Genomic DNA, 13,177 nt, shown 5'->3' with positions numbered 1-13,177 from the left:
GACACACACACACAGTGTACTAAGGGGACACACACACACAAACACACACACACCCCGCATCTTGAAAACCTGGACGTTCCACAGCTACCATCCCCCGTCTGGTTTCCATAGGAACGCGCAATTCCGTTGCGTCGCCCTCTGCGCCGGAAGTTGCTTATATCAGTTCCGGTTCTCCCCTCCAAGCGTCAACGTTTCCTTTTCCCAGGAGGCAGCTAGAGCAGACGGCGGATGAATTGTGGACAGAAGAGGCTTCCGTTGAGGGGCGTGGCGACGCAGCCGCAGTCTGAGAGACCCAGTTCACGTGCAGGCACTGGCGGATCATATTCCTTCATCTACCATGGCTCAGCCGGGAACTCTGAACCTCAATAACGAGGTGAGCGCCGAGGAACCTATGGGGCTGACTTTGAGGGTCCTCAAAACCGGGTCTTTTGAGACGCGTGGTCGGAGGCGGGCATAGAGGGTGCGGCTGGAGGAACTTTCGTGGTGGGCCCAGGCGAGTTTCCCGCAGCTTGGAGTTTGGCAACCGGTAATTTCCCTTTTCGGTCTCTAGGTGACTAAAGTGAGAGACATGTGTCAGGCCCCACGAATTTATGTGTGTGGGACTTTGGGAAGACCCTTTAGCCTGGATATTCAATATTTTCGTCTGTAAAGCGGAACTCAAATATAGTTCGTCCCAGGGTGGTTGTGAGATTAACTGAGATATGTGAAGTATTTGCAAGTGCCTGACCCTTTAACTTTCAGTACACATTACCTGCTCCTTATTGCCTGTAGAAAATGAAAGCGAGAAATTAAGAGCTGTAGCTTCTAAGAAATTGCTGATCTTGAATGAGACTGTATGCTCAGTACTTCGTTTCCTCTTCCAGTTAGTGTCTTATTCCTTTGCTTCCATTTACAGCAGAACTTCAATAAAGAACTGTTCATACTTGCTATCCCCAATTCTTTTTTCTGCTTCTTCAGTCCATTCTCATCAGACATTTGTTCTCACCACCGTCTCTTCCATAATGTGCTAATGTCAACAAAATACTATTCCTACCACTTACCCGCCTCTGGTTTCTGCTTCTGTTCAACGAAGTAATGTCATCCGAAGTCTTAAAGTAAGCTGGAAACGTAAGGATCGAGTAAGGAACTCACAGTGACATACAGAAAGGAAATCTTTATTCCGTGTATGAGCAGGTCACTGTTTAGTGTACACACAGTAGTGTAAGAGATATTTCATATTTTCTAGTAACAAGACGGGAAAATGAAGTGGGTAATATTTGTACTTGGTCTTTAAGGATCTTCCCCAGGAATCACTTAGTCAGTGATTCAGGAAAGGGGAAGAAGTCATTCCAGGCAGAGGGACTGGTATAAGCAGGAAAGGGTTAGTAGCAGAAGAACCCGTGGGTAATACAGGGATAGGTAACTCTTCATTGATGGGAACTTGTGAGATGAAGAAGGAAATAAAACTGAAATATATTCCCTACTGCCAGATTAACGAGTCTGGATTTCAGTTGACAGTGGAGTACAAGGTATGCTGAAGAGAGAAGCTGCAAGCAGTTACTGTTTACTCATAAACATACATTAAGCTTATGCTTTGTGCCAGAAAGCATTTGGTGGGCTATTTTCCATTAGGTTACCTGTGATGTATGAAAGATCGGAGTAATGTCCTTGGAATTTCAACCCCAGGGAGCTTCATATCAAATTTTGTAATGACTTTGATGATGGAAATGACGGGGGATAAGTCATTTAAGACTGTTTTTCCACTTAGCTAACTTCTGTTCTTCTTCAAAACAGTTAAAATTTGACCTTTAGGAAACCTTCATTAACTCACCTCGGTCTGGGTTAGGTGTCTATTCTTTGTGCAGCCAGATTGCTTTCTTCTCTGGGAACACTTATGTAACTGTTTCTGTCTTCCTGTGTTTATGTGTCACGTGTAACACATATGTTTACTAGGTAATTAAATGAATTTATGAAAGCAGGAACTACACGCGTCCACCACTGAAGTCTAGTGTGTTCTAATGTGAAGGGGATAAAAAGGTCAGAAAAAAGTGAAGATGATGGAGGATATTATAATTTAAAATTAGTGGGGGACAAAAACCACAAAAGGAAATACAGTTATAGATTTATCTACATAAAAAAATTGAATAACATACCAAAGAAAAGAAAAAGGACAACCAACTAGAAAAAAATATATACAGCAAATATGACAAAGGACTAATGCCTTTAATAGGAAATACCTCATAGAAATTAAAAGAAACCATCTCAGAAAATAGGCAGAAGAAGTGAATTAACAACTTCTTGAGGAGGAAATGTTTCTGAAAAATAATTTGAATTTGCTTTCAATCTTTTCACTTCTTTTCCATCACCACTAGATTCCTAGTACAGCTACTGTACTAGCTTCCCAAGTACTTACATTGACTCTTCTCAAACTTTAATCTTATATATATATACTTTAGGTTCTGGGGTACATGTGCAGAACGTGCAGGTTTGTTACATAGGTATACATGTGCCATGGTGGTTTACTGCACCCATCAACCTGTCATCTACATTAGGTGTTTATCCTAATGCTATCCTTCCCCCGCCCCACCGCCCAGTGCCAGGGCCCTGTTGTGTGATGTTCCCTTCCCTGTGTCCATGTGTTCTCATTGTTCAACTCCAACTTATGAGTGAGAACATGCCGTGTTTGGTTTTCTTTTCTTGTGTTGCTTTGCAGAGAATGATGGTTTCCAGCTTCATCCATGTCCCTACAAAGGACGTGAACTCATACTTTTTTATGGCTGCATTGTATTCCATGGTGTATATGTGCCACATTTTCATTATCCAGTCTATCATTGATAGCCATTTGGGTTGGTTCAAAGTCTTTACTATTGTAAACAGTGCCACAAAAAACATATGTGCACATGTGCCTTTAGAGCAGAATGATTTATAATCCTTTGGGTATATAGCCAGTAATGGGATTGCTGGGTCAAATGGTGTTTCTATTGCTAGATTCTTGAGGAATCATTACACTGCCTTCCACTATGGTTGAATTAATTTACACTTTCACCAACAGTGTAAAAGTGTTCCTATTTCTTCACATCCTCTCCAGCATCTGTTGTTTCCTGACTTTTCAATGATTGCCGTTCTAACTGGCATGAGATGGTATCTCATTGTGGTTTGGATTTGTATTTCTCTAATGACCAGTGATGATGAGCATTTTTTCATATATTCGTTGGCTGCGTAAATGACTTATTTTGAGAAATGTCTGTTCATATCCTTCGTCCACTTTTTGATGGGGTTGTTTGTTTTTTTCTTGTATATTTGTTTAAGTTCTTGTAGATTCTGGATATTAGCCCTTTGTCAGATGGGTAGATGGCAAGAATTTTCTCCCATTCTGTAGGTTGCACTGTTCACTCTGATGGTAATTTCTTTTGCTTGTGCATGAAGCCTTTAGTTTACTTAGATCCTATTTGTCATTTTGGCTTTTTTTGCATTGGCTTTTGGTGTTTTAGTCATGAAGTCTTTGTCCATGCCTGTGTCCTGAATAGTATTCCTAGGTTTTCTTCTAGGGTTTTTATGGTTTTAGGTCTGACCGTTTAAGTCTTTAATCCTTTTGAGTTAATTTTTGAGAAGGTGTAAGAAGGGGTCCAGTTTTCAGTTTTTCTGCAATATGGTGCCAGTTTTCCCAACGACCGTTTATTAAATAGGGAATCCTTCCCCATTGCTTGTTTTTTGTCAGGTTGGTCAAAGATCAGGTGTTGTTAGATGTTGGTGGTTGTTTCTGAGGCCTTCTGTTCTGTTCATTGGTCTGTGGTGTATCTGTTTTGGTACCAGTACCATGCTGTTTTGGTTACTGTAGCCTTGTATTATAGTTTGATGTCAGGTAGCACGATGCCTCCAGCTTTGTCCCTTTTGCTTAGGATTGCCTTGGCTATGCAGGCTCTTTTTTTATTACATATGAAATTTAAATTAGTTTTTTCCAATTCTGTGAAGAAAGTCAATGGTAGCTTGATGGGAATAGCGTTGAATCTGTAAATTACTTTGGGCAGTATGGCCGTTTTCACAATATTGATTCTTCCTATGAACATGGAATGTTTTTCCATTTGTTTGTGTCCTCTCCTATTTCCCTGAGCAGTGGTTTGTAGTTCTTGAAGAGGTCCTTCACATCCCTTTAAGTTGTATTTCTAGGTATTTTTTTCTCTTTGTAGCAATTGTGAATGGGAGTTCACTCACGATTTGGCTCCCCGTTTGTTATTGGTGTATAGGAATGCTTGTGATTTTTGCACATTGATTTCGTATCCTGAGACTTTGCTGAAGTTGCTTATAAGCGTAAGGAGATTTTAGGCTGAGATGATGGAGTTTTCTAAATATAGAATCATGTCACCTGCAAACAGGGACAATTTGACTTCCTCTCTTCCTATTTGAATACCCTTTATTTCTTTCTCTTGCCTGATTGCCCTGGCCAGAACTTCCAATACAATGTTGTAAAGAGATTAAAATTAAAGTTTGTTGTTATTCTTGCGAAGTAAAGTAAAAATTTATCTTTACTCTTCTAAAAAATAAACCATCACTTTTTACTCTATCTTGGTGATTATTTGTTGCATATTCTCGGTACTTAGAAGAGAGAATTTTAATTGCTTTTATAGCAGCTTCCCTCATCTCCAGCACAGTACCTTGTCTACAGGTAAATATAAGAAGTAAATATATATTGGGCAGATGAAAGCATGGATAGCGTAACTGTCAACTAATGTTCAAATGAGAGGGAAAATCTCCTAAATGCTGACTTTTTTTCTCCCTTTCCATTAGAACTAGAGGAGAAATGCACAATTGAAAACTACAGTGCCATAGCATTTAGTGAGTAAATAATTTGCAAAACTAGAGCTAGATTTTCTCAAGTCATCTGTTTTCTAAAATTTAGGCAGCAATGATATGTAAAAATCAGAATTAGGAGGCGTAGCAATCTGATGGAGTGCTTTAATTTCATAGAAAGGCCAAATCCTATGTCTACAACTGACATTATTTTATTTTATTTTATTTTATTTTTTTTGAGCTGGAGTCTCCCTCTGTCCCCCTGGCTGGAGTGCAGTGGCGCGATCTCGGCTCACTGCAAGTTCTGCCTCCCAGGTTCACGCCATTCTCCTGCCTCAGCCTCCTGAGTAGATGGGACTACAGGTGCCTGCCGTCACTCCTGGCTAATTTTTTTTTTTTTTTTTCGTATTTTTAGTAGAGACAGGGTCATGTTAGCCAGGATGGCCTGAATCTTCTGACCTCGGCCTCGCAAATTGCTGAGATTACAGGCGTGAGCCACCGCACCTGGCCTATTTTATTCACTGATAGCAAATTACCAATAAGCCCATTAGAAAATTGCTTTTCATTTCTTGTAAGACAGTAAAGGTAGAAACTAAAATGCCAAAGAACAAAATGAGTTGCTTCCACATATTGTAAAACATAAGAATGTCAAGAACCATGTTTGTATGTGCTTATGAAGTTACAAAACTCCTATGTCATGATTAGGTGCAGTGTACTTTTTAACAATTTTTTTCTGAAATATTAAATTAGGGCCTATCTGTAAGAAAAGAACCAATTTGTGTTTAGTTATTAAACTATTCTGGGAAGTTTTGCTAGGTGGCAGCATACGCCCAATAATGGTTAAATTGTAGATATTCACTAAACGTTCTAGATATTTTTAAAAATTGTTGCTCATCAGAAATAAAAAGTAAAATCAGCAATAAGTTATCATCCATATGACAAAATTAGGATCCTTTTTATAAAACAATAATTTTGGCCAGGTGCAGTGCCTCACTCTGTAATCCCAGCACTTTGGGAGGCTGAGGCTGGCGGATCACTTGAGCTCACAAGTTTGAGACCAGCCTGGGCGACAGGGTGAAACCTTGTCTCTACAAAAAATACAGAAAAATTAGCCAAACATCGTAGTACATACCTGTAGTCCCAGCTACTTGGGAAGCTGATGTAGGAAGATGGCTTGAGCCCGGGATGGGGCGGAGGTTGCGATGAGCCGAGATCACACAACTGTTCTCCAGCCTGGGCAATAGAGCCAGACCTTGTCTCGAAAAAAGACAAGAAACCCAATAGTTTTGTTAACTATGAATTACTTCAAACGTATGGGAAATAATGTAAAGAGTCTTATAATCTGCTTCCTCTGTTTAGGAAATGTCAATGTTTTGCTATATCTTAATGTTTAATTCCACCAATCTTCTTTTCTACCTCAGCGGTAATTATTCTTCTTGGTGTGTGTTTTTCTCTTCTATATTTTTTACAATTTTAGTAACATAAGTATCTATACCCAGTGTATAGTATTGTGTTGTGTACTTTTAAACTGCATATTGTTCTACAAATTATAAATTATAGTAGTCTCCCCTTATCCATGGGGGTTATGTTCCAAGACTCCCAGTGTATGCTTAAAACCTCAGATAGTACCAAACTGTCTTCATTATTATTATTATTATTTTCTGTACTATAATGGGCAGGTAACAGATACAGCAGGAATACACTGGATGTATGATTTACATCCCTTGTGGGATGGAGTAGTACAGTGAGAGATTTCATCATGCTGTTCAGAGTGGTACACAGTTTAAAATTTATGAGTTATTTATATTGGAATTTTGGCTAACCGCAGGTGATTGAAACTGCTGACAACAAAATTGTTGGTAAGGGGGGACTACTGTATTTTATTCACCAAATGTTACTTTTCAAGTTTTATTCATGTAATACCTAGAGATCTTTTGCATTGATTTAAAATACTACATTGCTATATGCTTTATTTAATACATTATCTTCTCTCTCATGCTACATTTTGTTAAAGTGCTGCAATGAATAATCTTGTGTGTAGCCTTTTCCTGTTGTTGAGGTATCTTCAGAATAGATTCCTAGAAGTAGGACTTTTGTTTTAAAGTACAGCAAGGTTTCCTCCAAAGGAGTAAACCAGTTTGCATTTCTACCAGCAGTGCATTTGTCTGTTTCCTCACAACCTCATACACAGAATGTGTTGTCATAGTTTTTTTGTATTTACTAACTTGATAGGTAATTAATGAATAACAGAAGTTTTAATGTATTCTTAGAAACACAGATATACTTAGATTTTTCTGAACACCACAAGTTCCCCTGGAACAATACTAGCTCTTGGAATAACTCTTTTCTAATAACTATAGATTTTGATTACAGGCTAACTCAAAAACATGGTAAAGTTGGTGAATTATCAGAGGCTAACTAGTTGGCCAGCTAGCACATAGCCAGCCAAAAGTCAACTCAAGTAGCATTTAATTTTGTCTTTGGACCAAAGTCTGCTATCTGCTTTGTATATCAGAAACTTGCTGTCATTGTCACCACAGAAATAGAGCTCATTCTCTAAAAAGCAAATTCATATTAAACATAAGTGTATAAGAGATTGTGTGAATGAGAAAGCTAGTTTATTAAAAAAAAATCTAATATACATCGTAATGCTCACATTGTAAAACACATTCTTTTCCTGTATATACTGACCATCAGCGGCTTGGTATGTAGAAATGCAGAAAGGGGTTTTAGTTGCATGATTCATGTTGAGCTGTGATGCATCTGTTCCCATAATTGAGTTATTCCAGAACAGATTAGATTTCTCAAGTCTCTGAGCTGGGGAACCCTTTCTTTGGAATTTCCTTGAGTTGGACACTGCCAACTTTTGCCTCTCTGTGGTTTCCTTTCCTGTGTTTATGTTGACTGTTCTGAGTCATCTCACATGGTCTTTTCCCAAATAGCTATATTAGACTTCCATTGTATTTATAGTATTTTTATATTGTCTATGCAAGAGATGCCCTATGTTTAGATTTTGCCAGGTTACCTTTAAAGGCCTCTGTATGCCTAATTTATTGGTAGTACTTCACTGTCAGTACATATATATTCACTGTGTATGTAAGTCTTAACTCTTTTTCTTTAGATCTTATAGATTGTCTTAAATGCATTCTCTTGCTGTTTGGAAGCCCCTCGGCTTGGCTTCATCAGTCTTGTTGGTGATGGCCTCAGATTTTCCCTTCAATTTCTGTCTTCAGACCCCTTCCTTCTACTTCTCTTTCATTTGCTTTCTTCTGTGTCAGCATATTTTATTTACATTTCTAAGCCTCTGTTTTCTCTGTGCTCACACTATTGCTCTGTTCTTTCCCTCCTAAACAATAATCATACTGTTTTTACAATTCTAACAATGACAGTTCTTGCTTTTGGTTAGAGGTTTGCCAAAGTGTACTGCCATTAGGCAGTGCACTTAGACTTCTGGCAGTATTGGTGTACTAGGTCTGTTCGTTGCCTTCTGGGTTGTCTGTCAACCAACTTTATAACTCCTCGGTGACAAATGAATTGGCAGCCTTTTAAATCCTAACTTAAAGGCTATATTTGTCATCAGTTTTGCAAAAATCTAAGTGTTTGAGAAAACCTAAGTCTTAAATATATGAGGTATTCTTTTTGGTTTTAGAGTTCCCTTATCCATTAATACAAACATAGTATTTCTTAAATTGGAATTTTAAAATTGGAGACAAGCTTTCTTACGATTGGACTGTAACCAAGGACCAACTCTGCCCACTGCAGTTTATTAGTTAAGTTTGGTTAACAGTAGTTAGCAAATGGTATATTATCATCTCATGTACCTGCAAAGTTAAGCAATTAGAAACATTTGTTAATATATTTTAATGTATAGTTCATCACTTGCTATTAGTTTATTTTATGAATAACTTTAAAAAATGTATCATGACACCATATAATTCTGTTTATGCAACGTGGCAGTTCTTTTTTTTTTCCTTAAACTTTGTCTGTGTGCCTTTTCATTTATGCAAAGTATGGTTTTTTTTCTAAATGGGTCTAACTTTGAAACAAATTCCTAAGAGGTTAACTCATCTAGGGGAAAAGAAGCCTGATTACTGTGCATTTTTAAAATATATTATGCATTTGAAACAGTGAATAGACAGTGTGTATTGTTACATTTCTGTTCATTTATTTAACCAATATTTATTGCACATATATTGTGTGCCATGCACTATGTTAGGTGTTAAGATGCAGTGTTGGGTAAAACCAGATACTTGACCTTCACAGAATTTATAACCTACTGGGGAAAGACACATTAAAAATAATCAGATTAAAAGTAAAGTATTAAGTTACCAAGTAAAGGTACTTGTGACCCTCTCAGGGAGGCCAGAAAAGACTCTTCACAGAAATGACAGTTGGTCCAAAATCAGGATGAATAGATATTAACAAGCTGACATGGGAAGAAAGAACATTCTGACCAGTGGAAATGGTAGGTGTAAAGGCTTTGTAGTAGAAGTGAGCATGGTGAGGACAGGGGACTGAAAGGCCAACGTGGTTCTTCTGAGAACAGTTGGAGACCGTTAAAAAGAGTTACGTAAAGGTGTGACATTGAATATATATACTTTAAAAAATTTTATTCTGACGGCATTGTGGATAACTGGTTGGAGAGAGGCAAGAATAGGTGTGGAGAAACCAGTTAACAGTATCTCAGCCACGATTGCAAAAAGGTCAAGATAGGGGAAAAAGTGGTACAATTTGAAAGATAATTAGGATTTAAGATTAATAGGACTCGGAGATTCATTATGAAGGATTAAGAGAGCTACCTCTAATGACCCTTAGGTTTATAACTAAAAGAATTGTTCCATTCCCTGAAATATGAAACTCCCCTCCCCCACAAAAGAAGGGAAAGGTCTTATTGGAGGTGAAGAACATGAGTTTAAGTGTGAATTTGAGGTGATTTTGAGCGCACTCAGAAAGAAATGTCAAGCAGAAAGTTGCACATTTGGGCTTGAAGCTAAAAGGAGTGATCTCAGCTGAAGGTAAAATTTTTGACTCCTCTTTGTTTATGTGGCAAATTGAATATGCACACATAAGATCTCCTAAAGCTAAACAATGTATTGTGAAAAGAAACACTGGCTTGGGACTGCCCCTTCAACTCTTAACATTTTATGAGTGGATAGAAGTGGATGAATTTTCAAAAAAGATCAAAATAGAGTGAGTAGAAAGGAAGGAAGAAAACTGTCTTGGAAAACCAAGGGAAGAATGTTTGAAGAAAGAGAAAGTGGTCAGAAATGTCGAATTTCCGTTGGATTTCAGGGGATTTTTTGGAAATCATTGATGTCCTTAGTGACATCTTTTAGTAGACTTGATGAGGATGATAATCAAACTGGATTTGTGTGGCATGCAGAAATAGAGATACTGAGTTTGGATGTCTCTTTCTGAAAGCTTAATTCTCCACATAACTAAAGAGGGGGTGGTCCTAGTGACCTACGTAATGAGGATGTTTATTTAGTCTCTAATGAAAATGACTCAAGCATGTTTAAAAATCAGTGAGAAACAAATGCATTAAAAGGAAGAGAATGACAATGCTATGGTAAAGGGATAAACCATAGTAGAGATTCTAGGAAGGCAGAAGAGAATGGGCTCTAAAAGACAGTTGAAAGATTAACTTCAGATATGTGTAGTGGTATATCTTATATTGTAACTTTATTCATAAAGGAAGATGGGTCATGGAAGTACCTTTACATTCATGGTAGTAGAAAAATGATGGTCCCCGACTGATAATTATTTTCTCCACACGATTGAAAGAAAGAAGGGAGGACGGAGACTAGAGGATTCAGGAGAGTAGGCAAAAGTTTAAAACAGGCATTGTAGAGTGAATTGAACAGAAAAATATAGGATGGCTAGGAAGAATGGGGGTCCACTTGAGGTTAATTATGATGAATTTATAGTAGACAGAATGTTACAAGTATTTGCTATTGACATACAACAATGAAGAGCTCAGTGTTTTTTTCATTCAAGACTATGGTTTCTTAACCAGAGGGATAGGAGTTTAAGAAATTGGCAAGTGTTTATCATGTATCTAAACTGCGTAAAAAGAGGAACATGTAAAAAGAGGAAGTGTAGGAGTCAGTGGATTGGTGGTCCTAAAGAAGTCAAAGATGGTTGTGGTGGGTGGAGTTAAGCAAGCAAGCTGATAGAGGTTGTGATCACAGTGTGGAATATTTGAATTAATGGTTTTAGAAATTGAATATTATGAATGATGACGAGGTTGACAGTGTAGCCATGGAAGTGGATGGCTGAAATAGAATAGATTAGGTCTTTAGAAAATAAGTAAAGAAGATATAACTATCAAATGGGCTATTCAACTGGACATGTAAGTTACACAGAATGATGGCAGAACTTAGGGTATAAAGAAGTTGTAAGTTGGTTGCTAATATCTTCAGTGAATAAGGGAGTGAATGATGTGAAGGGTGAGAGAAGATATTATTAATTTAATGGAAGAGCCTTAAAGAAACAGGATGATGTTGATAATGTTATTTTGGCAAGAAGAATTTGAGGAATTTTGTGTGCCAGGTACTCTTGCAGGACAAAGAAAACACTATGTAAATATTACAAGACTCCTGTTTTCTAGGAGCTTGCTGTCTATAGAAAAAGACAGCCACATGAGCCATTAGTAACAATGCAGTGAGGTAGATGCTTTAATGACAGAATCTGTATAGTGGGGGGCCCAGGGATGGAGTGGTTATCTCTAACTGAAGAAGTCATTGAAGGTTTCACTGGAAGGACTATATTGGAACTGAATTTTATGTAGTCCCTAAAGTGAAGAAGGGGAAGAAGGACATTCCAGGAGTAATTTTTAAGATGTATGCCTCCTAACTGTGATAGACAAAACATAAACTCCGTGATTACATGCCATTGCACTGAAAGCTGTTATGATGTGTATTTTTTTTTTATAACTAGAATTTCCGTTTCTTGGCCTATAGCTCTGCTTTTTATTCTTAGAGTTAAACATTGTTCTCTGGTAGGATGATTTAAAGTATGTATTTGTATGTGTGTGGCGGGGGGAGCATTTATGTTGACATGCACATATGCTTGCACACAATGCCCTTGTGTTTGTGGAGCTGCTTTTAAAATTATACTTGAAATAATTTATTAGTAAAATAATGAAAGTTTTGTTTTATAAATAAATAAAATAAATTGCTAATTAAAAGCTAATTTGCTAATTAAAATATTCAACAAATTAAATTCCTACCATTATGAGTGAGGCTTTGTTTTAAACAGTGAGAATACAAAGATGAATATGACAGGTTCTGATTTCAGGGAACTCACTGTTTATTGTGTTCCAAACCCAGCAAGATATAAGTGTAACATTAAAATACTTATCTCGGGTAATACCATGACTTTTTAAAAAATTATAGCTTGTTTTTTTAAGCCCTTAGACACATTTTTAGACTGTTGATTTATTCCTTCACTATTTATGGAAGAGGTTTGATTACATCAAGCTATGAATATAGTTAGACAAAAAAGGTTAAGTTGTAGACTAAGTCTATAATATTAAGACTCAAGATAAAGTGTGTTTGTTCCTGAAGTAAGTGTGTTTCTTCTAATTATGACTTTATTCTTCAAAGGTTGTGAAGATGAGAAAAGAAGTGAAGAGAATACGAGTTTTGGTTATCCGAAAACTTGTCAGGAGTGTTGGCAGACTGAAGTCAAAAAAGTTAGTCATTTAAAGTCATGAACTTGTGACTAATAAAATGTCAAAAGTTGTTTTATTTGATGCTTTAAAATGTTTAGGGTGGGATATAGAGAAGTAATCAAATATCTTACTCGTACAGCATTTTGTTTTGTATGTGGAGATGATGCGAGATAGAATGTGCTGTGTCAGTATGCCCTTCTATGGTTTGGACATCATTGCTCAAGATACAGGATGAATTTTCTGCTGCTTTTGCAAAACTCTCTTTTGGTCTTTTCAGAATAAAATTCCCTTGGGCTTATCTGTTTTATGTTATTAGAAGTTATTTTAAGGTACTGATATAGCTTAACAAATCTAGTAATACCTTAAGAATCAGTTTTGAAGATTTTATATCACATTTTTTCTTGAATTGCTAAGTAATTTGAAATCTTCAGTATCTTGTGAAAGTGTTTATTAGAACATTGTGTTCCATGTAATTTTTTGGAAAATATAATATTTTGTATTTTAGTATCACTAGTGTTAGTGAAAAGTATTTTATTTTTATTTATAGTTCTTCTTATAATGTAAGCATGAATACTTAACCTTCAAATATGTTTTGTTCCTGATTAATTTCCTGCTTTTTCATAAATATGTCAGAATATTGCCCTTCTTTATTTTTTCCTTAAATTCCAGAGAGCAAATTTTCATTTGATAAAATTGTAGCCAAACTCTAATTGTAACTTATGAAATTTATATTAC

The 13,177-nt window shown here is 36.8% G+C and overlaps 1 protein-coding gene across 1 annotated transcript in view; it reads left to right on the top strand.

The window, feature by feature from the left end:
• Positions 1 to 210: 210 nt before the first annotated feature.
• The window catches only part of SRFBP1 (serum response factor binding protein 1), a 65,950-nt gene continuing 52,983 nt past the window's right edge, over positions 211 to 13,177 (top strand). Inside the window, exons 1-2 of the mRNA XM_017859722.1 lie at positions 211 to 373; positions 12,375 to 12,463. Of these exons, the coding sequence (XP_017715211.1) occupies positions 338 to 373; positions 12,375 to 12,463 (125 nt within the window). The 5' untranslated portion in view covers positions 211 to 337. The remainder of the gene's footprint in view (positions 374 to 12,374; positions 12,464 to 13,177) is intronic.

The sequence above is a fragment of the Rhinopithecus bieti genome, unplaced genomic scaffold (genome assembly GCF_001698545.2).
Source record: "Rhinopithecus bieti isolate Rb0 unplaced genomic scaffold, ASM169854v2 scaffold_48739, whole genome shotgun sequence".
Lineage (NCBI taxonomy): Eukaryota > Metazoa > Chordata > Mammalia > Primates > Cercopithecidae > Rhinopithecus > Rhinopithecus bieti.
The sequence above is the reverse complement of the archived record's forward strand: the minus strand, read 5'-3'. Positions and strand labels throughout refer to the sequence as shown.